The sequence below is a fragment of the Ochotona curzoniae genome, unplaced genomic scaffold, assembly GCF_017591425.1.
Source record: "Ochotona curzoniae isolate NIBS_2020 unplaced genomic scaffold, NIBS_Ocur_1.0 scaffold_2453, whole genome shotgun sequence".
NCBI classification, from domain to species: domain Eukaryota; kingdom Metazoa; phylum Chordata; class Mammalia; order Lagomorpha; family Ochotonidae; genus Ochotona; species Ochotona curzoniae.
The window spans coordinates 13,688,151-13,715,288 of NW_024467094.1; the positions used below are offsets into that span (position 1 = coordinate 13,688,151).

At 48.3% G+C, this 27,138-nt stretch overlaps 1 protein-coding gene across 1 annotated transcript; it reads right to left on the minus strand.

The window, feature by feature from the left end:
• Nucleotides 1-605: 605 nt before the first annotated feature.
• PIPOX (pipecolic acid and sarcosine oxidase) lies at nucleotides 606-14,509 on the minus strand. The gene is made up of 8 exons (XM_041000800.1): nucleotides 14,396-14,509; nucleotides 13,084-13,232; nucleotides 3,934-4,147; nucleotides 3,488-3,670; nucleotides 2,624-2,770; nucleotides 2,176-2,334; nucleotides 1,509-1,584; nucleotides 606-1,251 (listed from the first exon to the last, which is right to left on the minus strand). Exons 1-8 carry the CDS (start codon nucleotides 14,507-14,509, stop codon nucleotides 1,121-1,123), a joined length of 1,173 nt encoding a protein of 390 aa, XP_040856734.1. The 3' UTR covers nucleotides 606-1,120.
• Nucleotides 14,510-27,138: the final 12,629 nt, after the last annotated feature.

The following is a 27,138-nucleotide window of genomic DNA, read 5'->3' on the forward strand; positions in this document are numbered from 1 at the left end:
CCTGTTGCCACCTCCTCAGTGAGCCCTCCTGACATACCCACCCCACCCAGGCTCAGCCATTCACTCCTTGGGGTATCTGTGTGTTCTATTCTCTGGGACAGCCTCACCTGGACATCCTCCTGCTCAGGGATTATCTGTGTGAACCCCACCCTGCTGGACCCCCTGCCTACACCTCTCACCCCTCCACCCACCCTGGGGTGGTTATGAGCCTGTTCCTTTGCAAAGCAATTAGTGCAAGGAGGCCAGCCGACCCGTGCTAATGCTGTTTCATTAAGTGGGAGCAATCCTAATGATAATAAAATGGCACATTTAACATTCAAACATTGAACAGGGTTTCTAAGCGAGTGTGTCTCTCTTTCTTCCTGGTATAACAGCTCCATCTTCATAAGGACCTGACAATACACCTTAATGAGGGACTGGGGAGCTGAGCACCTTTATAGAACCAGAGAGAGGAGGAAGATGAGACAAAGGCTGCAGAGAAAGGGGGTGCTGTGAGTCTAGGAGATAAAGACTTTCAGCATTCCGTGGTGCTCATTTAGACAATTAGAGCTCACAAGAAATGAGGTCGTATGGAACAGAAAGCCCACCACAGACCTAAATGAAATGCAACTATTTATTTGTTTGTTCCACAATTCTTTTTCAACAAACATTTATGGTGCACTTAAGATCAGCTGAATTTTTTTAAGAGTTTGTGATGGAGACTGTCTGTAGTTTAAGGGAAAGGAACGTGGTAGGGAAATATAAGAGGTTATCTTATTTACTCTCCCCCGAGCAGGCTTAGACAAATTTGTGCCAAGTTCATGAATGTCCAGTGAAGAGAATTTTTAGAAACTGTTTTAGTCCCCTAGGCCAGTCTTTGTGCCCCCCTCCTTCTTTGAGATGTTCATCTCGATGTTCATCTCGATGTTGCTCCTCTGTGATTATAGACTATGGAACTGACCTTCCGGAAGTAAGGAAGTCACTAGGATTGGGGATCTTGACAGGAAAAGTAGGTTGACTAAACCATTTGAGGATCCAATAGAGGCAGGAGGAAAGTGGGACATGTCAGGGCCACTTCTCTGCAAGGTCTCTCACACAGCCTAGGGATCCTGGGCACAGAAGGGAGGTCAAAGATAGGAGGTCAAAGGTGAGCCTTGCCCAGGCCAGGAAAGCGGCTGATTCGAAAAGGTGTCAAATCGTAGGATGGGGTTAATTTCATGCTTAGTTCACACAAGATCTTCCCCACAACAGGGGACAGCTTGAATCCATGCCCTAGGGAAAGAAAAGAAAATGGTCAAGCATTCAGAGGCAGGCAGGCTGGACTCCCGACCAGTTCCCCATTGACCCACACTGAGGGCTGACTCTCCTGGTCCTGTCCCAGAGCCCCTCTGACTTTCCAACCCCCTTATTTACTCAGAGCCAGGCATTAGCACCTGTGTGGACAGCTGAGCATGAGGAAGAACCCATCTGGCCCTGCCTTGAGAACTGCCAACTCTAAGAACACCACATCCCCCTCCTCCTCAACTCACCAGAGAATCCAGCACCAATGACTATGTTGTCATACTTTGGGTGGCGATCAAGAACAAAGTGTCTGTCAGGGGTGTTCTAGAAAGAAACATTCACACCTGTATGCTTTCAGGACAAAGGCAGGAAGAAAAACCACAGGCTCTGAGGGAAGGGGATTTGGACTGGGTTTCTTTCCAGGGAGAATAGGGACAGAGAGTGGGTTGCTGTCTACCTGCCAGCCCCCTCTGGATGCCAGTCTCCCCATCTGTCCATCTGTCCTTGTCTCTCCTGCAGAGCAATGAACACAGTAGGTGCTCAGCTCATCCTCCCAAACCCACTCTAGCCAAGATGCCTCAGGCTCTGATGGCATCTGTCTTTTCTCTTTGTCCCTGAGGCCTGCTCAACAGGCACATCTTGCCAAAAACCCTTTTAGAGCTCTTCTGGGGACTATCGTCAGGGACTGCCAGGCCTAGCTCATTGCCTAATGAAAAAGAATACGAATAATCCCTCATGGGCCCTGTCTGGGAGAGGAAAGCCGACCCACAGAGCTCAGCTCGCTTGTTGCAAAGTTGTTCGTGGTATCAGGGGTCAGAGTCAGGCCCAGCCAGCATGAGGTCCACCTGCCTTCCTCTACTGATCTCCAGATCTGTAGCAGGAGCTAGGGAGCTGCAGGGACCACCAGCCCCTTACTGTGTACATGCAGTGTTCCAGGATGTCAGGCTCTGGCTTCAGGCCAGGTAGGTGAGTTCGGACAAAATGGCACAGGATCTGGACGTCTTGGATGTCTGTCAATGCTGTGGGACAGTCGCGCTCCTCGGGGTCCACGGCATCCCCGTGGTGATAGCAGATCTGTCCCCAAATCAAAGCTATGTGAGTGACACAGCCAGCCTTCCACTTACACACATCAACAAGGGGGCAGCAGCCTACACAGGATGGCCCCTGTTAGCATCCCACCATCCTCTGTCTGACACAGGCTCCTTGTTGCTACCTGAAGTTGCCCAGCTGCCTGGTCCCACCCTACCCTGTGTTGGCATAGGAAGGATACCCTTTGTAGGGCCTTTGGACAGCTGGGGTACTACCCACTGGGACCTAGAAGGCATCTGTGAAGGAGTCCCATCTTGTGGGCACCTCTACTTACCTTCATGAGCCCTGGGTACTCTCTGGAGGGCAGCCCATAGATGTGGTGGGGAGTCAGGCCCAGCTCCAAGAAACAAGGAAAGGACTGGGAAGCACCATAGCTCCCAGGAACCATCTCTCGCCAGTAACACACATTGATCCGCAGGGTCTTGAAGAAGGGACAGGAGTGAGAAGTGAAGGGGAAGCCACAGATACTCTAAACCATGAGAACAACACCTTCTGGGGTGCTGCAGCACAACCACAAGCTTAGAAACCCAGTTTTGCTTGTCCACCCTTGCTCAGCAATCCTCCCATCATTTGGCTTGCTTTTTTTATGATACACAAAGATCTCTGGACTCTCTGTCTCACCCCCCGTTCTTTGTTTTCTCTCTTACCTGCACCCCAGCCCTTCTTCTTGCTCTTTGCAGGAGTTCATGACACTAGCTAGTTATTAAAGCCAGGCCATCTCCTAAAGGTTTGACAAAGGATCTTCAAGAAGTTCAAGGAGGGAGTGAGCGTTTAGCATAGCGTTTAGCGTTTAGCATGCTGGCCAAGATGCCTGTGCCACACATCAGAGTACCTGGGTTCAGTTCTCCACTCTGGCTCCTGACTCCAGGTTCCTGCTAATGCAGACCCTCGAGGCTGCAGTGATGGTTCAGGAAGCCCATGTGGGAGATCTGGATCGAGTTCCTGGCTCCCAACTTTGGCCCTGGCCCAACATTGGCCTTTGAGTGCAATTTGGAAGAACCACTGACTCAGCAAGGTGAGCTAATTTTCTCAAGGTCAACCAATAGCAAATGGCAGGTTCAGGACTCAAACTTGAGTTTGTCAGCCTCCCAGGCTTCTTTACTTAAATATCTACTCTCAGGTTTTCAGTTCTCCCCACCTGGAGGGGTAGCTCAATGCCCAGGGGACGGAGCAGCCTGTTGGTCCAGGGACCTGCTGTGATGATCAAGTTCTTGGCTTGATAGCTCCTGGAGGTGGTTGTCACCGTGACTGGCAGACCTGGTTTTATGTCCAGAACCTTCTCTCCATCACATACCATGCCTCCCAGCTGGCAAAGCACATCCTGAAGGAACAAGAACAGGGAAAGGCACATTTTTTCTCTTTGTGTTTGCCTTGGTGAACTAAGAGCCTCTCACTTAGGGCAAAGAACAGAGTGTAGAATCTGGATCCCTATCCCTAACTAAAAAGACCAACAGGACACATAAAATGGCTCTGCAGATCAAGACAGAAGCCTGCAGGCATCTGGAGGAAGATCCTGGGATGGCCAATTAGGATTCAGGATGCCAAGAGCAGGGAGATATATTGTCCCAGGGCTGGACAGGTCACCTGGAGGGCTCTGAGGGCCTTGTCTGCATAAAGAACTCCTCCAGACTTGTCCAAGAGTCCTACTTCTCCCTTGGTGACCCGAATATTTGGGAAATGCTGCTTCAGTTCTTCAGATGAAAAATACTGGTGATCCAGCCCATGACTCGACAGTGTAGCCTGCATTGCCTTTAGTTCTGGATTCCCTGCCATTCCAAGCAGCAGCAGTCCAGTGTGCCTGTAAAAACAAAGAATGACCACCTGGATGAAGGTGTATGTCAAGGTCCAAGGCCATCTACGAGGGTACCAGGTCCAGGCCTAGCTACTGAGGAGAATGAGCCCTCACACTGAGAGAAGAAATGAAGCCACCCAGATTCGGGCACAAGAGTCCTAGTACTCTCCATCTCTTGTCCAGCCCATTTGCAAGCCTGTCTTGTCTCTCACTGTTGGGTTGCTTGTTACTCTGTCCTGCACCTGAAAACAGAGATGCCACATCCCTTTCACCTTTACCCCTTCAGGATGATGTGCATTCAGCCAGTCTGGTGAGATGTCTTCCCCTTCCTCATTATTCCCATCCCTCTACTCTATATGTAGCCCAGGACACAGCTCCCCCATCTTCTTGTCATGCCATGCACTGTTTCCTCCTGGTTTGTCTCTGCCTCTCTGTTTCTTCTCAGAGGCTGATTTTTGTGGGAAGATCTTAAACCAGTTTGGGCTGTGATCTTGGCATCACTTTGATGTGACCTGAATCTGGTTGCCCCATCTCTGGGCCCAGATTCCACATCAGGGCAGTACCCACCCCCTCTACCCAAAAGGTAGAAAGGCATGGGTCATTTTTATAATTGTTACAGTGTCTGGAGTTACAACTCACATGTAGGGATGCTAAACCTTAAGCGTTCAAAATTCCACCCCAAATGCCAAAGGCACCTTCACAGTTAAATGGCATTGGGTGGTCCCTTGTGGCTTTGGACATAAACTGAGTGATTATGTCTCTCTCAGCACCTCCCTCCATCCTTCCCAAAGCAGTGAAAGCTGTTTCTCTTGCATGCTTCTTGCCTCCCTGCCACAAGAGACCAACGCTCCCTTTAGGCAGGAAATGAGCTAAGCAGAGGGCAGGGTCCTTCTGACCCCCAGAACTGATCCTGTGGCTCCTTCTGGTTGCACATTCGGACTGACCAGCACCAGCCGGGTACATCCCCAGGTGCTGCGTGAAAAGCTCGTAATAGCCTATAATGGAGTCTCATGGATATTACATGCTTCCAAATCCCACATTATCTGGTTGGGGGGATTAAAGAGACGATTGGGAGGTGGGAGGGACACATTGGGCCCTGGGGCTGGTGTCAGTACACAGAGCAGCGCAGCGTGCCCAATCCATTCGCCATGGCCCCGCCTCCCCAGCTCTCAGCACAGTGAGATAGCAGCGAGAGCCTCTGCTCTTCAGAGCTCCTCAGAGGCAAGGCTGACGCGATCCCCAGCAGCTTGCTGACAGCCTCTTCTCTGTAGCCCCCTAAAGGACTTGTGATTGGTTCTCAGGTAATACAAACTTGCCTAGCAAATGCTTTGGTCAACAAGATCCTAAAGCGATACAGTCACCTAGTACATGTTCTTGAGCCCTTTTCGCCAATAGGGTCCCAGCTGGGTAGGATTCTAGGAAATCCTACTTGCCTAAGCAGATGCCATGTTTGACCCCAGGCCTAGAAATTTATGTCAAAGCAATGTATTGTGACCCCTCCCTGCACTATAGCATGTATAGCATCCTGGGTCTCTCATATTCTCTGAGATTTACACACACACACACACATACACACACACAAACACACATTCTCTCTTTTTTAAAAAAATTATTTTTATTGGAAATTCAGATATATATAGAGGAGGAGAGACAGAGAGAAAAATCTTCCATCCATTTATTCACTCCTCAAGTGGCTACAACAGTCAGAGCTGAGCTGATCCGAAGCCAGGAGCCTGGAGCTTCTTCCAGGTCTCCCACGTGGGTGCAGGGTCCCAAGGCTTTGGGCCATTCTTTACCGCTTTCTCAGGCCACAAGCAGGAAGCTGGATGGGAAGTGTGGCCACCAGAATGAGAACCAGCACCCAAATGGGATCTCTTTTTAAAGAAAAGTATGTGGTTCCAGCATAGTAGCCTAGTGAGTGGCTACATCCTTACCTTGCATGCACTGGGATCCCATGTAGGCACCAGTTCATGCCCTGGCTGCTCTGCTTCCAATCCTGGCTTTGGATTAGATCAGCTCCAGCCATTGCAGCCACCTGGGGAGTGAACCAGCAGATAGAAGATTTTTCTCTCTGTCTCTCCTCTGTCTATAAATCTGACTTCCCATAAAAATAAATCTTAAAAATAGTAGGTATTTATTTGAAACAGTTACACAGAGAGGGAGAGACAGAAATCTGCCTCCCACTGGTTCACTTCCCAGATGACTGTAACTGCCAGGGCTGAGCCAGGCTGAAGCCAGGAACTCCAGCTAGATCTCTCAGGTTGGTGGCAGTGGCCCAAACACTTGAACACCCTCTACTGCTCCCCCAGATGTACTAGCAGGGAGCTGGAGGGGAAGTGGAGCAGGTAGAACTCCAGCCAGCTCCTCTATGGGATGCCAGCATACAGCAGCTTTACCTGCTACACACCACAATGTCGACCCCATACAGACATATATGCATATATGTATTTTTATAATTCCTTTCCTCCTCCCTTCTGTCCTTCTACCTTCCTTCCTTCTTCGCTTAAAAAGAGAAGCCTTCTTACAGGGTTGTACTGAACGGGGGAAATGAACGCGTGCCAAGGTAACGGGTGAATCTGGCCGATGATGAAATGCTGAGTGACGTTCTAATTCACAGCCGTCCTGTGGCGGATGAAGCGGGAGCTCCCCTTCCCTGGGCGTAATCAGCGAGCTGATTCTGCCGGTGAATGTAATTGTGCCGATTGTAATCATTTTGCTCCAGCTCTCTGCCCTGGTGGCATTTATTTCTTAGCCCAGATATTGATCTAACAGTGGGAAATTTTCCATCTGAATCTGAGATGCCGGACCCTCCCCTGGTCCTAAGATGCGTTTGGGAAATTCTCATTTTCCGTGGATCACAGCCGAGCTATTTGGCCTGAGGGAAACCATGCACTGCCAGAGAAATGCCGTGGATTGGAGAGAGATTTTTGACCATTATGAGCAAATCGGAAATAAATGTAAAACACTGCCTGGAAATGCAAAGGCCTGTCATTATGGGAGATAGGTGAGACGCTCCTATGGGAAATGCTTAGAGAATTGGAAATCAGTCAATCAAAACCAGGATCGGAGAACGGGCCTTTTCCCCCAGTATAAAGATAGATGACTTCCATGGGCAGATTGAAAATCATTTAAGTGCTTATTTTCTTAATGGCTTTTCCTAGATCCCAATAAATAGACTGCTTATTCTGTGTCAATTTCTCACCCCTATGCTCCCTCCTCTTTCTCTGCTGTGCTCCGACCAAAGCTACAAATTTGGGAAGGAAAAGGGTGAAAAGAGACAAGGGCATCCACATGGGGCTATGCGTGAGGGGACAAGATCAGAAAATGACTGGTCAGGGCTGGCCTGGAAAGGAGGGCTAAAAGCCAGTGTTCATGTAGTCAGAACCCCGGCATATTTGCCGCTCCCAACTCCCAGGCCGCCCATCAGCTGGGTCAAGAGCACAGGCATGCGCTGCTCCTTCCTCCCAACTTCACTTTGGTCTAGCACCAGGAGCAAGTAATTGAAGATTCCTCCCCAGGGCCTTGTTGACTCCTCTACAGCCTAACTTCTCAGATGTGATATAGGGAGTTGGTGATCATGGATTTCTACCAGTTACTGAGGCCAGACAGGGTACACAATGCAGTGGGGAGGACTTGGGAGGAGACGGCTCCCTGCACCTGCTGTCTCCCACCCCAGGCTCCAGTGTTTCCCTGTCTGGGTTAAGAGTACCAGGCAAGCCAGCTTTCTCTGAGACACCTTGGGGAAGCGACTTGGTAATGGCTGCTGTCTTTGTTGGTTTTGGAGGCACTCCCTGCGTTTCATCTTCCGCTCAGTGGGCCGAGGTGGAATTGGTTAACAGAGACTGCTCCAGGGAGGGGATGTGGCTGACAAGCCAGACACTTCGCAGACACAGGAAGCAGCAGCTGCGGAGGGGGCCACCAGGTTCTGCCAGCAGCTGTATTGCCTACGGCTGTGATCTTGTCTGATATTGTCAGCTAAGCAGGGGCAGCCTGGGTCAGGAGCTGGATAGTAGGACTCAAAGGGAGAAGGCAGGGCAGGAGAGAGAGGGGCCACAGCACTGGGCTTTGCTGTTGGTGTCTGCGTTGTGCCTGTACACATCACAAAAGATTCAGACCTTGTGATCTGACACATGTGTCAGTGTCTGTTCCCAGAATATATGCAAATAGTCTGAGCCCACCTGTGTTTAGTATGCTGCTGTCACAGGACGCAGCAGAACAGAATAAAAAGAGCTGCCTTAAGTAGCACCTCCTCAAGATTTCCTTGAAATCATCATCAAATAGCATGAAATATGCCCATATTTATTAGTTACAGTATTGTGCTGGGTTTTTTTTTTTTTTTTCAGAAGAACCTAGGGAGAAGAACCACAAAAATGATGAATCATTTAGAAAATCAGATTTAGGAGTAAAAGTGAAAGACAGTAAAATGGCTTTGGGCCCAAAGGTAGAAATGTATTCAAATGCCACTCAATATGAGAAGCTTCTGCCCTGTGTCCCTACTAAGTAAAATAATAAAATAAAGTTAGTGCATCTCAGTAAATCAGATTAACTACAAGAAAGGACATGTTAATAACAGAATAGCAGCAGCAACAACACTACGCACGCTGAAAGGTGTTTATGTTCACATCACTCCTCATTTTTCATAATTGCTGTGAGGCATCAAAATGTTGTGTTGTGTTGTGTTGTGTTGTGTTGTGTTGTGTTGTGTTGTGGGTTTTTTGAGAGGTACAACGATGACAGAAGCCTGCTCCTATCTTCTGGTCCACTTGCTAAATGTCCAAATGACTCAGACTGGAGATAGGAAAAGAATCAAAGCCAAGAACCAGGAATGCAGTCCAGGTCTCCCACATAAGTGGTAGGAACTCAATTATGTAAGGCAACACCTGCTGCCTCCCAAGATGCACACTGGCAAGAAGCTGGAGTCAGTGCAGAACGGAATCCTGATATACCTGTGTGGAATATGGAGCCTCCTAATCACTAGAACTGTTCCAGAATGTTCCTTTAAGATGTCCTATGGTGCTGTCCCATCAGGCACCCAATATCCCATGACTGTTGCTTAGTCTCACTTTCCCTGAAAAAAGGGGACCTATGATATTTCTTGTTCTGATGTTCAGTCTTCTGACCCCAGATGATTCAGACAGGAACTTGTTTAGCGACAGTAGAAGGGATGAGATCACCAGTTTGTGGAATCTCCTAGATCAGGGGCCAGGAAGCTACAATTCAGAGACCAAATTGGGCTTTCTGTGTGTTTTTTCTCACCTAAAGTCAATATTTTTTGATAATTTAAGTGATTGATAAAAAGGTAAAAAGAATACTATTTCATAACACAGAAAAATTATGTGAAATCCGAATTTCAATGCTTATAAATAGTTCTATTGCAACACTTCCAGGTTTGTTTGTTTATACCTTGTATGTAGCTGCTTTTACACTATGAAGGCAGAGCTGAACAGCTGTAATGGACCACAGGGCCATGAAGCCTCAAATACTGTATGGCCACAGACAGGAAACCTCTGCTGGTTGACTAGGAGTTTGGCATGCTGTTGTATGCATGAATGGCTGACATTGATGACTCAGTGGCAACCCTCTCCAAAGGTACAGGGAGGAGAAATGAGATGTACATGTGGGTACATTGAAAGGCTCATGGAAAAATATACAAGAACTGTTTATTTTGGTACAAAAGGTTGAGTTCATGCATATGAGGGGATGGGATCTTTAAAAAGTATGGAAAACATGCATTGTGAAAAAGCTTTCAAAATTTTTACATGCAAATAAAATTTCCATTTTTCCATGAACTTTTTTTAAAAGATCTATTTATTTTTATTGCAAAGTCAGATATACAGAGAGAAGGAGACAGAGAGGAGGATCTTCCATCCAATGATTCACTCCCCAAGTGACCGCAATGGTCAGTGCTGCGCCGATCTGAAGCCAGGAGCCAGGAACTTCCTCTTTTAGGTCTCCCATGTGGGTGCAAGGTCCCAAGGCTTTGGGCCGTCCTCGACTGCTTTCCCAGGGCCACAGGCAGGGAGCTGGATGGGAAGTGGAGCTGCCGGGATTAGAACCATCGCCCATATGGGATCCTGGCACATTCAAGGTGAGGACTTCAGCTGCTAGACCATGCCGCCTGGCCCTTTCCATGGACATTTGAGGTACTATCATGCAAGTCATATATACCTTATCCAGTATACCACATATAATGAGGTATTCTGGGAATGGGACCCAAGTCTAAATTCATTTATGCTTCATGTGCACCTTACACTCACCCTCAAGGGAAGTTTAGACAGGCACACACATTTAGACTCGTATCAGTCACCTGATACAAGGTGTGGCATATGCCACTTGTGGCGTCATGTCAGTGCTCAAAAAGTTCTGGATTTGGGCAGATTTTAGAATTTTGGATTAAGAATGTTCAACCTGGGCCTGGCGCAATAGCGTAGTGGTGAAAGTCCTCACTTTGCACGTCCAGGATCCCATATGGGTGCCGGTTGTAATCCCGGCAGCCCCACTTCCCATCCAGCTCCCTGCTTGTGGCCTGGGAAAGCAGCAGAGCGCGGCCCAAAGCCTTGGGACCCTGTATCCACATGGGAGACCTGGAAGAAGCTCCAGGCTCCTGGCTTTGGATCAGCTCAGCTCCACCATTGTGGCCACTTGGGGAGTGAACCATAGGATGGAAGATCTTCCTCTCTGTCTCTCCTACTCTCTGTATATCTGACTTTGCAATAAAAATAAATAAATCTTAAAAAAAAAAAAAAAAGAATGCTCAACCGGTACCATACTTATTTCCACAGCCCTTAGTTTCCTATGGAAGGTGACAATGACTTTCCAGCATTGTTCTAGGCCCATCGCATACAATAGCCCCTACTTGGTACATGAGAAAATTGAGTCTAAACACACAGGGGATATGTAACTCACAGCTACATATCACACGGCTGAGTATTGTCAGGGCCAGGCCTAACTGCTTCCCAAAACTTCTCACTTCCTGAGCTGCCAAAAAGGAGGACTATGAGATTATGGGATCTCCCACCTCAGGCTGCCATTCCTTCTGTCCTACAATCATTGCATGTGATCCAAGACATGATGATCAGAACAGGGAATGACTGTCACTTATTGAAAGGTGCTAGGCACTTTGTCAAATATTTCACCGAAGTTTCATTTAACCTCACTGAGCCCTATGAGAAAAGGAGGCAAATAGAGGGTCTGGCGCAATGGCCTAGTAGTTAGTCCTTGCCTTAAATACCCCGAGATTTCATATGGGCGCCAGTTCTTATCCTGGCAACCCCGCTTCCCATCCAGCTCCCTACTTGTGGCCTGGGAAAACAGTCGAGGACGGCCTAAAGCTTTGAGACCCTGCACCCGCATGGGAGACCTGGAAGACCCAGAAGAGGCTCCTGGCTTCGGATTGGCTCAGCTCCAGCTGTTGCATTCACTTGGGGAGTGAATCATTGGATGGAAGATCTTCCTCTCTGTCTCTTCTCCTCTCTGTATATCTGACTTTCCAATAAAAAATAAGTCAATCTTTTGAAAAAGAAAAAAGGGCAGAGAGATAAAGAAACATCTTGCAGGATGCCATTGTGGTGCAATGAGTTGGCTGCTGCCTGCAATGCCAGCATCCCATGTAGGCACAAATTCGTTTCCCAGCTGCATTGCCTATCCATATCCCTGTTAATGGCTTGGGAAAACAACATGACCCAAGTGCTTGGGCCCCTGTCACCCACGTGGCAAATTTGGTTGGAGTTTCAGGATTTTAGCTTTGTCCTGGCTCAACCCCAACCATTGCAGCAGTTTGGGGAATGAACCAGTGTGTGGAAGATCTCTCTCCTTCTCTGTAACTCTGCCTTCCAAATAAATAAAATAAACCTTAAAAAAAAGAAACTTCTCCAAGGTTGTAGAGTGGAAAGAACACAAAGTCAAACCAAAGTCTGGTGATTACAGCATCATCATCTTCCTTCTGGAAGATTCCAACACTTTGCTGACAGCTGCTTCACTGTCTGCTGGGAAAAAGTGTGCTCTTCAAGGTCTTGGGAAGTTCTTTTAGCACTGAAGACTCAGCAGTATCCACAGATACACAAAGAGGGGTCCCTTTGCCATGCCACCCCTCGGCAAGTCGCTTCTTTATTAAGGTGCTGGGTGCATTAGCTGCCTCTGAGTAAATGTGTAATTAGCTGCCCTGACTGTATTTGCATAATGGATTTCACTTTGTTCTTAAGTTAATGGTGTTTTTGCAACAGAACACTAACCTCTTGGTTCTTGGCCATTAAAACAACTGCCACCCTGAAGGCTAGAACCAGGGTTATGTAAAGAAAGTTCGGTTAAGAGTCACAGAGGAGGAAAAAAAGGAGACTGGGTGGTTAAAGTTCCTGATGCAACACAAGTTTTCTGCTTGAAAGGTCAATGGGGGGGATGTTAAGGGATAGAGGGAGCAGTCTATGGGGGGCCCCAAGTGCAGGTTCACTGCCTATCTGCAGCCTGAGGAGCGCTGTTCTTATGGGATGTGATTGAATAGGGTCACTATGGAGATGAAGGGAAAGGACCCAGCATGAAAAGGTAGGATACTCCCAGGAATACAAAGCAACCTCCTGCTCTGTCCCAAGCCCTATTCTGAGTCTCTGAAGGCACTGCAGAGGACACAGATGCAAATCTCACAGATCCCATGCAGGCCTTTCTGCCTTGGGTGGCCACCCATGGCATCTGTCCTATACTCTCCCAGTACAGCCACTGCTAGACTTGCATACAGGCTCTAAGCCAGTGTGGAAGACAGTTCCACAGGAGCCTCGCTTCCTGAGGGGTGGTTATCACCAAGGGAAGCAGAAGTCTCCCATATGCCTGGCCCCTCCGTGGCCTTGAAACCTCCCATTCCATCTCAACTGGGCCTGGCCCTGCCTCCCCAAGTGCCAAAAGCTCCCGCAGGTGTGGACCCCAATATTCAAGGACTTCCTCCCGCTGCACACCTGTGCAGTTGGGTTCCAACTTCTTGCTCTAGCTGGGCCCATAGCTGGTAGGACTCATCCATCATGTGGACATAGAAGTCTTCAGGGTACGCCTTTCGGATTATCCGGGTCTGTCCATGGGAGCTCCCTCTGGAGTGTGGCAGGAAGAACTGGAGAATGAGAGAAACAGTGGAAGCCGTCACCCCTAACAGCCTCCATCTCATGGGGCACAACCAAGAGCTGCTTCTTACTCTAGATAATTCCATACAGATTTTCCAGATTCTCTTTATGGCCAATCAGCTGACACAGCCACCAAGACAGGTTCTATAGCCATGTTAACTTATACTTCCTTTCTACAAACATCACTCATACCCCAAGTCCCTGTGCGAGTTAGTCTGCATTTATCTGTTCTAAGCTCACCCCACTTCATAGAGAAGTGAACTAGAAGAACTTTCCTGATCATTCTGGTCTAGTCCCTTCATTTTATAGATAAAGAAATTGATACTGGCTGTATGTCTGTGGTTACAGATCACTGAGGCTGAAAGAACCCCCTTGGAATAGAGCAAAAGACTGAGTTTCCTAAGAGGATGCACCAGGGATCTCTTGGGCTTTGAGGATTAACACGAAAATTTCCAACCATTCCATTTCATTGCCAGGGTAAACCATAAGCAGCATGGGTAGCTTGGGCAGAATGGGAAGAGAGAGTCCACCAGGACAGATGCCTCTCTGGGGGATGGACCTGAAGAACCCTGCAAACATCTCAAGCCCATGTACACATGTGCAGTCACTACAGACTACACTGTCTGGAATCACCTTTCCTTTGCAGCCACATAAGGTGTAAGTCTTACTTCCTGTATGCCAAATGGGAAGCTGCTATTATCCAGAGGTGGTGGGAAACACAAACTTTTGCTGGGTGCTGGAGTGAGAAACCAGGAAAGCAAGGGGAAAAGTCCCAACAGGCTGACATGTCACCTTTTGCAATGTGATCTTTATTTAAGACTGCCCCAGAACTGGCTGTTTTTCTGGGCTGTATCTACCTTTTGATCATAGAAGGATCAGGGTGGCAAGAAAGAAGAGAACAGGGTCTAGAATGCTTCTCAATCTGGATAGGAGCTGGGGGGGCGGTGCAGTATAAGAATAGAAGTACCTGGAAATCTAATGTGGCTCTAAGGAAAGGGAGACTCGCTTTGTATTCCCAGGAACACCACAAACAGCTCAGCTACAAATTACACAGAATGCATGATTATTCAGGCCCTTTGGCAGCACCCCATAGCCTGGAGGGGGGGAGAGGCAGACAAGCCTTAGGGTCAGGCATATAGAAGAGACACAGTACCTGCTCCAGCAAGAGGACCCTCTTCCTGTGTTTTGCCAGGTGGTATGCAGTGAAGCAGCCCTGGATGCCTGCCCCGATCACAATGGCATCATAAAGAACATTCTGAGCAGCCATGCTGCCCTCTTAGCTGGCTCTACAGCCTCTGAGCAGAATTCCCACAGAGATGGCAGGCTCTGCGCTCAAATAGGCCGAGGAAGGCAAAGTCCAGCCTGACCAGTGTTCCCACAATCCCCTGGGGCCAGTCCTGCCCTCACTTACCCTCCCCCCACAGCTTGGCACAGGGCTCAGCCTCCGCCTCCCCTGCAGAGCAGAGCTGGGTATTCTGATTTGTGAGGTTTAGCCCAGCTCAGCTGCCAACCTCACCCTTGCATCCCTCTAGCTTTCTATTCTTGGCTCAATTATTGTCATGCAAATGGGCTCCTTCCTATGCCACCTTCCTGTCTCATTATGATCTTTGTCTCAGGACTTCGGCCCTGGAATTTCAATGCCTCCTAGACCAAGCTGGGCACTGGGAATGCTGCCTCCCCCTGCTGGTTTTCCTCTCTTCAGCCTGATTTCCTTTGGAGATTCTACAGGCCCAGCAAAGAGCTTGGCAAGCTGCCCGGTGTAAGGCCCTCCTCTCTTGTGGGTGGTGAGGTCAGGGGGTGGATTCAGGGGCCAATTGGGAGGGCAGTTTTGTGATTATGAAATTATTCTCAGTGTGCTTTACTTTCGGTTTGGGGAAAAAAAAAACTGACCTTTGAAAAATGGGAGAGGATGGAGAAAAAGGAGGAGCCCTCTCCTAAGGCACGGAGACGGGAGTAACAGCCTGGGGTGTGAAGGGACTGTCAGGTTGAGCCTCCCACCAGGCCAAGCTAAGTGCTGTAGCAGACATTCAGGACAGAGCCAGGATTGGAAGGACCTGATGCGCAAACAATCTGGAGGTTCTCTTAAAGGAGGAAAAGGAAAGAAGAATTACAAATACAAAATGAGGTGCCAAGACTTGGAAGAGAAGCATTCAATTAGGAAGCCCCATGGTTGAAATTTCATTAGCTTCCTTGTAAATCTGCCTCTGTGTGCATTATCTCATTGAGTTCTCACAGCCGTAGAGGACATTCATCGCCACTTCTGGCAGATGAGAGATGTCTCCAGATTCTCTGTGGCTTTTCACTTGCTCTATGACTGCTTAACCTGCAGAATACAGCACAAGTGACACCATGAGTCTTTCTGACCCCTAAGAGACTGGCAGCCTCCTCTTCCAGTTTTGGAGCACTGAGTTCCTGTCTCAGAGCACCAGGCCCAGCACAATGGCTCAATGGCTAAAATCCTTACCTTATAATCACCTGAATCCTGTATGAGCACCAGTTCATGTTCTGGCTGCTCCACTTCCCTTCCAGTTCCCTGATTGTGGCCTAGAAAAGCAGTAGAGGACGGCCCAAAGCCTTGGGACCCTGCACCAATGTGGGAGATCCAGAAGAATCTCCTAGATCATGGCTTCAGGTCAGCTCAGTGCCAGTTGTGACCATTTGAGGAGTGAATCAGAGGATGGAAATCTTTCTCTCTATGTCTCCTTCTCTCTATAAATCTGACCTTCCAATAAAAATAAGTAAATCTTTTAAGAAGAAGAAAATCCAGCTACCCTGTAGGAGACACTGTGTGGAGAGGCCCTGGAAGCACGCAGAGGAATGAAGCCATCCAGGACCCTGGAGCTCAGGGAGGTCACCCACTGACCATTGCTAAGTGACCCTGGAAGGGCTGCATGGGGTAGAATTATCCAATCATGTCCCTTTGAATTCCTGACCCATGCCAGCGTTCTTATAAAATGGCTACTTGGGATATATTTTTTTAAAAATGCATAACTAAAACACCTTTTAACAGCCACAGATAGAAATGCTTAGAGAGGTTGTAACTTAGAGCAACCTGCCTGGTGTCCATAGACGCTAGGGTGAAAAGCTCTGTCTGCTTCCTATCCCTCTCTCTGTTTTTTAATAACAAGTTCATTTTATTTTAATGATATTTACATAGGTGAGAGGGATGCATGCTCATGTGGACCTGCAATTAGGGTGGGGAGGAGCAAAGAATGGGAGAAGGTAAATGAGACATCTGCCTTCAATCTTTTTTTCTTGTGGAAAAAAGAAAAATGGAGAGAGAAGGGAAGAGGGTCACTCCCAGTAACTCAACCCCATCAGGACCTAGGAATGGGGGAAGGCCACTCCATGTCATCCTGGAGTCCCCAATGTGCAGCATGTTCTGAGGTTTAAGTGGTTTTGATAGTTCTGAGATGCTGTTGATTTCATTTTTCCAAGGTTGAGGAAATTCTATTGAGGAAATGTCTATTGGCTGACATAGTACACCTTAGAGTCTTGATTCACCCAGATACTTGTCCAGGAGAGCTGTCTGATTTATACTGCCCTCCATGGTATTAGACATCCTCTGCAGGCTTCATGAACTATTTTCATGTCCCCCATCAGTAGCTGGGCATGCCATCCACTGCACAGGCCTCAACAACTGTGGAGACCCAGTTCTGACTCAAGCAGTCCATGTTCAGACCACAGATCCTGTGATTTTCACTGTGGTTGGAGTTCTGAGTCCAGTGATCCAGTTGGAAGGGGTCCCTAAAGAAACCTTGCCAGACATGACCCTAATCCGACCCCTGTGTGTACTAGCCAGTGTGGGGTCTAGCTTAGTTCAACACCTACATCAGCCTATACACACACTGGTAATTGCATTCACCTGGTCAGTTCTGTTCCCAGCCCCATCTCATATGCAAACCAATGGATGCTGTGGCCCAGCCTAACTCTGCCCACTACACATTTGGCCCTCACATACACCAGCAGCAACAACAGCCTAGTCGGAGCAATCCCCAATAACCCACACTAGGCCTACCCTCAGCCCTGATTCCTGTGCATGCCAATATATGCAGCAAATTGTTCCCCTTTGTCCCATATCCCATTCAGCTCTTATACACAACAATGAACATTGGAGCCTAGCTCAACCCAACCGGCACAACTATCCAGCCCACACTCATGCCAGTGAGTGCCACTGCCTGTCTAGCCATGCCTACCCTTAATCCTGGATCACGTGCTCACCAGTGGGAGTTGAAGTCGATCCAAGAGATACCACAGTTTCCCCTCTGGGCCCACTTCCAGTCCCAGATCTTGCATTTTCTGGGTGGTTCTGCAGTCCAGCTTGATAGCACTTGCCCCTAGTACCAGCATTTGCCAGCTGATGTTGACGCAAAGCCCAGTCAGCCTGTACTTACTCTGGCTCATGCATGTACCAGTGGATACAGTTGGTTAGCCCAGCCTGGCTCTCCCCCTAACTGAGTTCACACGCAAGCCAGTGGGTGTTACAGCCCTGCCCAACCTGGTCTACCCCCAGTCCCAGCTCTCATGCCCACCAGCAGGAGCAGCAGCTCCTCTACTAGGCTCCCCCTCACCCCTATTCTGGGTCTTATGTATGCTGGTGAGTGCTGCAGCCCAGACTAGCATAACTCACCTTACCTTGGCATTCATCAGTGGGTGCTACAGCCTAGCCCAGCCCAGCCAACCCCCCAGTTCTAGCCCTAATGTGAACTGGCTGATGTTGTAACCTGACCCAGCCTGTCCTGCACCCTCTCCTGGTTCTCACATCTGCCATCAGGTACTGTGAAGTAGCCCAGCCTAGCCCAGCCTAGCCCAGCCTAGCTCAGCCTAGCCCAGCCTGGCCCACCCCTTGACATGAGCCACATGTATACCAGCAGGTACTATAACCTGGCCTGGTCTGGGCTTGTCCCAGACTTAGTTCTTGTACTCACCTGCAGAGACTGCATCCTGACAAAGGAGTTACCCAAGCTCCTCTATCAGGTCACCTCCCAGTAGTGGATCTCACATACTCTGATGGGTGCTTGGCCAGCCTGACTTGGTCCCCCTTTGTCCTGGCAAGAACAGTGGCCTTGCCCAACCAGCCCATACCCATTATGGTTCTTACTGTGGGGTGCTACAGCCCAGCCATGCCTGGTCTTCCCTCGTGTCCAGTGTTCAGTGTATTCAAAGACCTAGCCCAGCCTGTCCTATACCTACCCTGGCTCTTGCAAGCATCAGTGAGTGCTAGAGTATAGCCCAGTCTGGCACACTGCAGACCCAGTCCACACTGATGCCAAGGGATGCTGCAGCCATGTCCAGCCCAGTTCACCACCCACCATTCTAGCTGTCATGCTCACTAGTGGAAACTACAGACCCTTAGCTCCCAACCAAGCTTACTCCCAGCCACAAATGTTGTATATGCTAGTGATTGCTCTGGCCAGCCTGATATAACCCATCACCCAGCTTGGCCTTTGCTATCAGTTGCTGCTGCAGCTTAGCCTGGGCTGACACACCTCCAGTCCCAACTCTCACTGGTGGGTGCTGCAGCCTAGCCGTGCCCAGCCTATCTCCATCCCTAGCTTTCAAGCAAACTGGTAGGTATGTTAGCCTAGGCTAACTCGGAATGGCCCTTACCCTATCCTGGCTCCCTCAAATGCCAGTGTGCTATGTTTGACCTGGCCCTGCTTGGTCAGCCCCCTACAGAGCCAATCCACACACCTGCAGACAAGTGAGGCAGCCCTGCCTGGCCTGACCAACACCCAGTCCTGATTCACATACTCACCAGTGGGAGCAACGGTCCACCAGGGGGAGTTTCCCAAGTTCCCCCACCAGGCCCACTCCCAGATCCAGATCTTACACATTCCAGCGAGTGCTAGGCCCTTAGCCAGCAATCTGCTCCGCAGTGACAGCCGTTGTTTGTGCTGGCTATGTTGCAGCACAGCCTCTAGCCCTCTTTTAACCACTGTGCTATAGTGAGGATTAGTCAAAAACTCATAACAGTGATCTTGATTTTAATATTTGCTGTTTCTTACATGGCCGTATGGCAGGTGGGAGGGTCTGGGAAGCACATGTGACAACAGGAAGCATCCCCTAAAGTGGCCTTGACAACTAGCTTCCTCAGCATTCTTCTCTTTCCCAGGAATACAGACACCCAGGGAGGGATACCATCTGACTAGCTTGTGCTTCCTTCTGAAAAAAAAGTTGGAGTCCAGAAGTCTTGTCAACACCCTGTTATCCCCACCCCGTAAGGAACAGGAAAGCATCTGTCTCCCTAGCTGTGTAAATGTCTTCCCAGAGTAAAAAAAAAAAAAAAAAAAAAAAGGCAGATATCAGCAATAAAAATACACTATTTAAGTACAGAAAGACTTGATACAAATCTGTAAGGTCAGCCCCTGGGTTTTTCTTGATGAGATGTCAGAGAAGAAGAGCAGTTTGCACCCAAGAAAAAGTAGATAATAAATCCTCACATGAGCCTGTGCCCAGTCTCACTAACAGAGAAAGAAAGGGAGTTAAATAACAAAGGTACTACTGTGTGCCTATTTGATGAGCAAAAACAAATAAAAATGCCCAGATCTTTTGCTGTCAGTACTGCAGCAACAGAAATAGAGCAGGGAAACAATGTGGATCATTCGCATGTTGCTGTTCAAATTTAGTTTATGTTAACTTAATCAGCAGAGAGATTAAAAGAAAGAGAGCTCCTGTCTTCTGGTTAATTCTCCTAATGCCTGTAGTGGATAGGGCTGAAGTTGGGAGCCAGAAACACATTCCAGGTCTTCCGTGTGAGTCGCAGGAACCCAGTCACTTGAGCCATCTGCCACTGATTTTCATGGTCTGCATTAGCAAGTCAGGAGCCAACTAGTGTCAAACACCAGACATTTTGATATGGGACCAGACTGTCTCACTTAAAAAAAAATTATTTATTTGATTTACAAGGCAAAGTAACACCAAGAAAGATTCAACTGTCTGCTGGTTCATTCCTCTGAATGACATAACAGCCAGGCCTGAGCCATGCCAAAGCTAGGTGGCTGGAATTTCATCTCAGTCTCCCATGTAAGTGGCTTGGGGTCCAAGTACTTTGGGCCATCTTCAGGCGCATTTACCAGGGAGCTGGGTGGTAATGTGGAGAGCAGCTGGGACTCTGAGGGGTAACTCTAACATGGAATGCTCACGTCTAATATGGAATCACTGACCCCAAGGTACCAAGGCATCTTAACTGGCATCTCAACCTAGGCTGAATGCCCACCCTGATTCAGACCTTCTGACCTAGAAATTTTGCTTGGGGAACCATCATGTAAGGGGATAAAAAGGCATTTATGGGAAGACACGTGTATCACCGCTTTTATAATACATATTTTACAAATTGGAAGCAACCTCACCACAGGGAATAGTCAAACAGACTCTACAAGTGACACTCTGGGGTACCTGCCACATGGCTGTTTGCAAATGGCCAGCCTGAGGACCAGAAACAGTGATATGTGGATCCCAAGTATGAGGTGTGTGTGTGTGTGAGTGTGTGTATTATCAAAGATTGGAAGAGAATTTGGTGAGGTAGTTGAGCTTAATGCTTATTAATTCCCATACTCTATAAAAACTGTATTTCCATTCACAACTGGTAAAAGAACAACTCCCCCAGGGAAGCAGATGCTTCAGATTTCCCTGGCCAGGGTTCCAGAGCCTGGGGAAGTTTGTTCTTTGTTCTCATCTCAGTTCTTCCTGCTGCCCCCGAGATTTCTTATTGTTTGGTTCTCCAGGGAAGCAGTGAAGCAGCGTGCAACCCCCTTCCCCTGTTTAATATAATATCCCTTCAGAGATAAAATGACAATTCCATTTCCCAATCCCACTTCACATGCCTGCCCTGGATTCCTGGACTCAAGCATCCTGCTTCTTGTTAAGAATTTCAAACAGCTCCTCCGAAAGCAGACACTGGCCACGGCCCAACCTTGAAATGAAAAGCAAATCGACTTCTGAAGGCTTCCCAGTCTCTCAGGGTTGCCCGTCCTTGCCGATGTCCTGACAGGGGCAGGCAGGGAAAAGTGATCCCCTCAAATTCCATTTTAACACCCATTCTGGATCGGAAGACTATTAAAGGGAGAGCCAGCAGCCCTACACCTTGCTGCTTGTGTGTCAGCAATCACAGCGCGTGTCCTGGGGCACAGACGCCACAGGGATGTGACGCTGAACTGCTCATCTGATGGCTTGATTGACACTCTGCAGATGTGGGAGGGGGGAAGCTGAGCCAGGGAAGCAGCAAGCTGTACAGCTCAGAAATAATGAGAGGACCCAAATTGAGAGACAGAAAAAGAGAGAGAGAAAAGAAACCTAGGAACTGAATGCCGAGGGAGCGGCTTCTGTTCGCTTTTCTCTGCCCTGTTTTGCCAAAGAGCTGAAGCCTGGGGCAAGGAGGCAGGCAGGCAGGCTGAGAAGGGCCCCTGCAGACCCATCCCACCAGCTGCCAGGGATGTCTGGGGCACTGAATGTGCAGAGGATGCCAGCACAAGCAAACAACTGAGAACAACCGTTCTTCATACACCTGCTGCCCCATTTTCTGCCTCAGCCTGAATCCCTCCTCCAGCCCTGCTGCCTTTGCCCTGAGCTATCCATCCACCTTCACTCACCTCCACGGTTGCAACAACCCCACATGGGATTCCCCCCACCCCACTCCATCCCTGCAGCTCTTAATGCAGCCTCCACATTTCCTGCTGCAGTCATCTCTCCAAACAGCACATCTGAACAGAGCACTCCTGCTGAAAATTCTTTCGTAGCTGCCCGTTTGCTATTAGGATAAAATCTAAACTCCTTAGCACACACGGCAGTTTGTGTTCTGGCTTCTGCTTGCTCTTGCAAGCTCCCGCATGGGTCCCTGCTCACTGTGCTCTTTGTGCCCTGGCTTCAGGCTCACCATGGTGACTCCAAATGCCCAGACTCCCTCCCGCCACTGGCTTCCCTTATCCTCCTTTCCCACCCGAGGGAGTCTCCGTGATAACAATGAACACATTGTATTGTGATGGTTTGCATGTCGCCTTCCCCTAAGCGCCTTAAGGGAGGGGGGGCATCTTCCTTTTATTGTCACTTTCCTAGGTAATACATACATATGGAACAACAATGCAGGGTACAAAAGAGAACACTGTGAAAAGGAGGTCTCCTTCCCACCCCAGCCTCAGCGCTCAGTTCTCCCGATCAGATGCGACACCGTTACTGTTTTCTTTTGTGTATTTCCAGAGATGCTCTATGGGTATGCAAACATGCTTACACTATCTATCCTTTTTTTATTATTATTATTTTTATCTCAGTAAGTAGCATAGTCTACAACACCTCAAGATTTCCCTTTTCTTTATCTAGACTGCAATCCACATCACCTGGAGGAGTTGGCATGTTCTTCCCAATGACATGGTGTTCTTCCATGGGGCGGGGCAGGAGTGTCTTTGGGACAGAGAGGGCATCCATATGTAGTGGCTGATGGATAGTGGGTTTCTGTGACTAATACAGGTGCCCTGGACTTTGGTGGCTCTGTAGTCCCACTGGAATTCAGGGAGAGCCAGATACCTGTTCTGCACAGCAATGTTTACCTAAAGCTAACAGTGCCTTCTGTGAGCTGCCCATTATGCTTTCAGACCAGGAGGTGAGGGGTGAGAGCACCCAGAGATTGGTGCCTGCTTCTGTCCTGACTTTGTTTCTGCATTTGTTCAATATGAAATATGAGTCAACTGTGCTCCTTCAAGATGTGAATGTGGTGATGGGTGTTTAGTGGAGGGCTTACATCACAACACTTCAATGCCCACATCCCCTACAGAGTCCCTGAATGCCACTGCTGGTCCACTTCCAATCCAGCTTTCTGTTTATGAAGACCTTGGGAAGCAGAGTGATGACTCAATACTTGTACCCCTGCCACCTCCCTGGGAAACCTGGATGAAGTTCCAGGCTCCTGGCTTCAGGCTTATCCAGACCCAGCTGTAACAGGCTTTTGGGGAATGAGTCAGCATTGGAAGATTTTTCTCTTTGTTTCTCTACCTTTCAAATAAATAAATAAATAAAAAGTTTTAAGCGTGTGAAGGACAGGCTAGTGGCTCAGCAGTTAAAGGTACCTGAGAGTGCCTAGATTCCCCCACTCCGCTCTGTTCTGACTCCAACTTTCTGCTAATGCTGTCATTGTGTGGCAGGGGTGATGGGTCAAGTAGTTGGGTTCATGCCACCCATAGGGGAGATCTGTATTGAATTCCCAGATCCTGGCTTCAACTTAGCTAAGCACCTGCTGGCAGTTGCAGGCACTAGAGGAGGAGTGAAAAGGTGAGTGGGTCTTTACTTTTCAATTTTTTTTTTAGAAAGTGCAGTTGCTAGGCAGGCTCTAGGAAAGAGAGGAAAATAGGAAAAGTCCTTAGAATTGTAACAAACCTCATATTCAACCTGAAGAGGGATACACTCCTATGAAAGGGCACTCTCAGATCTACAGGCAGGGGAAACTTCAGTAATGGGCCAGTGGTTTTCATTTGTCTTAAGGAAAAAATTACCTGGGGAAAACACTACAATCTTTTCAACCTATCTCCAGGTCTCTATCCTTATCCTATGTAAAGCACATGTGTAGTTATACACTTAACAACAGGTGTCTTTGCACATATGGGCATCCAGATACAGGTCATAGTGTCTGCAACAGACATTGGACACATGCCTTCCCTACTCTGGAGCAGCAACTGCCATCCATGGCGTTCCCAGGCTCCACAGCCTGATGTCCCTACACGTTGAGGTATGGAGAAGGGGGAAGAGTGAGGGCTGGGAACAGGAAATGTGCATGGATTGGGTTAGTTTGACAGGTGCCAGGTGGCAACCAAAATTCAGCAGGAGGAAGGGCTCCAGGGACCCATTTGTCTAGAACTCTGTACTTTCTAAGCAAATGCTGCCTTCCCTGGCCACCTCTCTAGCTAAGCCTGCTGATGTTGCTGTTATAGGAGCAGGGAGACAGACAGGGCAGCTCAGGTCTTGCCCATGCTGTGCTGCCAAACAGAAGGTCATGGAGGCAGAGAATCAAAGGAAAGATTTGTTGGAAAGCAGGAATTGAGAGCAGCTTGGAAGTCACTGTCAGTCCCCACCGTCTCTTATGGACTCCAGCCTCATCCCAAAGCCAGTCTGAGTCATGATGCCTGGAGCTCTCCTAAGCCCATCCTAGACTATTTTATTATTTTTTCATGAGCCTCATTCCTCCCATCCAGGTCAAGAGAGAAAGGTTTAAGAGATGGAATTGAGTGCCAAAGCCTGGCAAGCCTCAAGGCAAAAGAAAAAAAAAAAAAGGCCCCAGGAACCCTGTAATCTCCAGCATCAAAGCCATGACTTTGCCTGTTGATGGGAAGCTCAGTGCTCTTTCTTCTTCTTTTTTTTTTTTAAAGATTTATTTTTATTATTTTTTCATTGGAAAGGCGGATATACAGAGAGGAGAGACAGAGAGGAAGATCTTCCGTCCAATGATTCACTCCCCAAGTGAGCGCAACGGGCCGATACTATGCCGATCCGAAGCCAGGAGCCTCTTCCGGGTCTCCCACGCGGGTGCAGGTTCCCAAAGCTTTGGGCCGTCCTCGACTGCTTTCCCAGGCCACAGGCAGGGAGCTGGAAGGGAAGCAGGGCTGCCGGGATTAGAACCGGCGCCCATATGGGATCCCGGGCGTGCAAGGAGAGGACCTTTAACCACTTGTGCCACCGCGCCGGGCCCTCAGTGCTCTTTCTTCTGATTGGTTAGGGCCAGTTAGGGGTTAGGAGGCTGGGGAATAGTGATTAGAGGACTAAGGGAAGTTGATTAGGTTTGGGTTGGGGTTATCAGACTTCACGCCTATGGCAGCTAGGAAAACAACTCTGAGACTGCAGCCTCCTCTGCTGTCTGTTGGCTGAGGGGGGACTTGAGATTCTCTGGCTTCTGTGGACTGGTGCCTTTCATCAATTCTGGAAAACTCCCAGCCAGTATCTCCTAGCTTACTTGCCTCTGCCCTATTTGTTCTTCTGTTTCTAGAACACTAATTAACATCTTTTAGACTTTGACACAATATATCTCCTGTCTTCTGTCTTCTCAAGCCTCAAGCTGCTTTTTTCCCCCTGTATGTTGCATTCTGGGTAATTTATCCCTATTACCTTCTTCTTTGCTACCGCCACGATCCAATTCATCTGAAATGTTTTTAAATGAATAAGTTGAGCTTTAATTGAAATCCATTGATTCCGTTTTTGAGAATTTCTGTGCAGTTTTGCATTTAAGTCCATTTTGTTGATTGCATCATTTTTTCCATGGAAGTTTTTGTTTGTTTGTTTGGTTGGTTTTTTGAAAGTAAGACTTAGGGCCCAGCACAGTGGCTCACTTGGCTAACTTTGACTTCAAGTATTAGGATCCCAGTTTGTGTCCTCGCTGCCGCACTTCCAATCCAGCTCATTGCTTTTGGCCTAGGAAAGCAGAGGAAGATGGCCTAAAGCCTTGGGACCTTACACACATGTGGGAGACTTATAAGAAACTCCTGGCTCATGGAATGGCTCAGTTCCAGCCATTGTGGCCACTGAGAGAGTGAGACAGTGGATAGAACACCTTTCTCTCTGTCTCTCCTCCTCTCCATAAATCTGATCTACCTTCCCAATAAAAATTAATATTTTTAAAATAAAAGTAAGATTTAATCATTTATTTTAAAGGCAGAGTTACAGAGACTTTTCCATCCTTTGGTTCACTTGCCCAAATGGCCACAACAGCCAGGCCAAAGCCACAAACTATGAGTTTCATGAGGTCTCCCATATGGGTAAAGAATCCCAAGTACTTTAGCCATCTTCTGCTGCTTTCCAAGGCACATTAGCAAGGAACCAGATTGAAAATGGAATAGCTAAGGCTTGAGCCACACTCATACGACATATCACATCAGAGATGGCAGCCTAACCTGCTTGTTTTGTTGATTTGATCACAGTAACTAAACATGATGGTATTTTAGTCTGTGTTGGATGATTGTGCTAGGGCTTCTGTTAGATGATTGTGTTAAGACAGCTGTTCCTCATTTGTCTCTTGTTTCTATGATCCTTGCTCCTGAATTTTATTTTCTTGCAGACTTGCCTATTTTTAATGATACTCTAACAACTGCTTGAACAGAATGTATTGGGATAATCCAAGTTGAATCTCCCCCTAGAGAGAATTGTATTCACCAGAGGTATGACCAGCCCAGAACTCTCTAATCCAACTTCCCAACAGCCCTGGCAGTGGGAACAAGACAGTTTATAATTTACTATAGCCTTGTGGTGTAGCCCTTTGGGGCCTCGATAGGTTGAGGGGAGAATATAGCAGACTCTCCACAAAGTGCAGACTCTGCATTTGAATTTCTACTCCCGTTCCTCCACCAAACCAGCAAAATTAAGGTTCAAAGTAGCTGGGATTAACAGATTCTCTTTGAGAGTTGTGCGGCCAACACTGTGGCATGTGAGCAAGCCATTCTGAGTCCTAGTTGCTCCACTTCCAACACAACTCCCTGATAATGTGACCGAGAAGCTGTGGAGGATAGTCCAAATACTTGGGCCCTTGCACCCATATGGGAGACTCAGAAAAAGCTCCTGACTTTGGGCTGGGCCAACTCTGGCCATTATGGCCATTTGGGGAGTGAACTAGCAAATAGAAGACTTCTCTGCTGAGTCACAGAGAGAGGAGGCAGGAGAGACATACCTTCCATCCATTGGTTTACTCCCCAAATGCCCACAACAACCAGGCTGGGTCAAGCCCAAGATGGGAACCAGGAACTTCATCTGGGTCTCCCAGGTAGATGGCAAGATCCCACATGCTTGAGTCATCATCTGCTACTCTCTTAACAACAGCCTGCATGGGAGCAAGATCCAGACTTGGACGGAAGGGGCTTGTATACATGGGACCCTTCAGTGTCATGGGGACCTGGGATGAGGTAGAAGAGTGTGTTGTTGACCAGAACG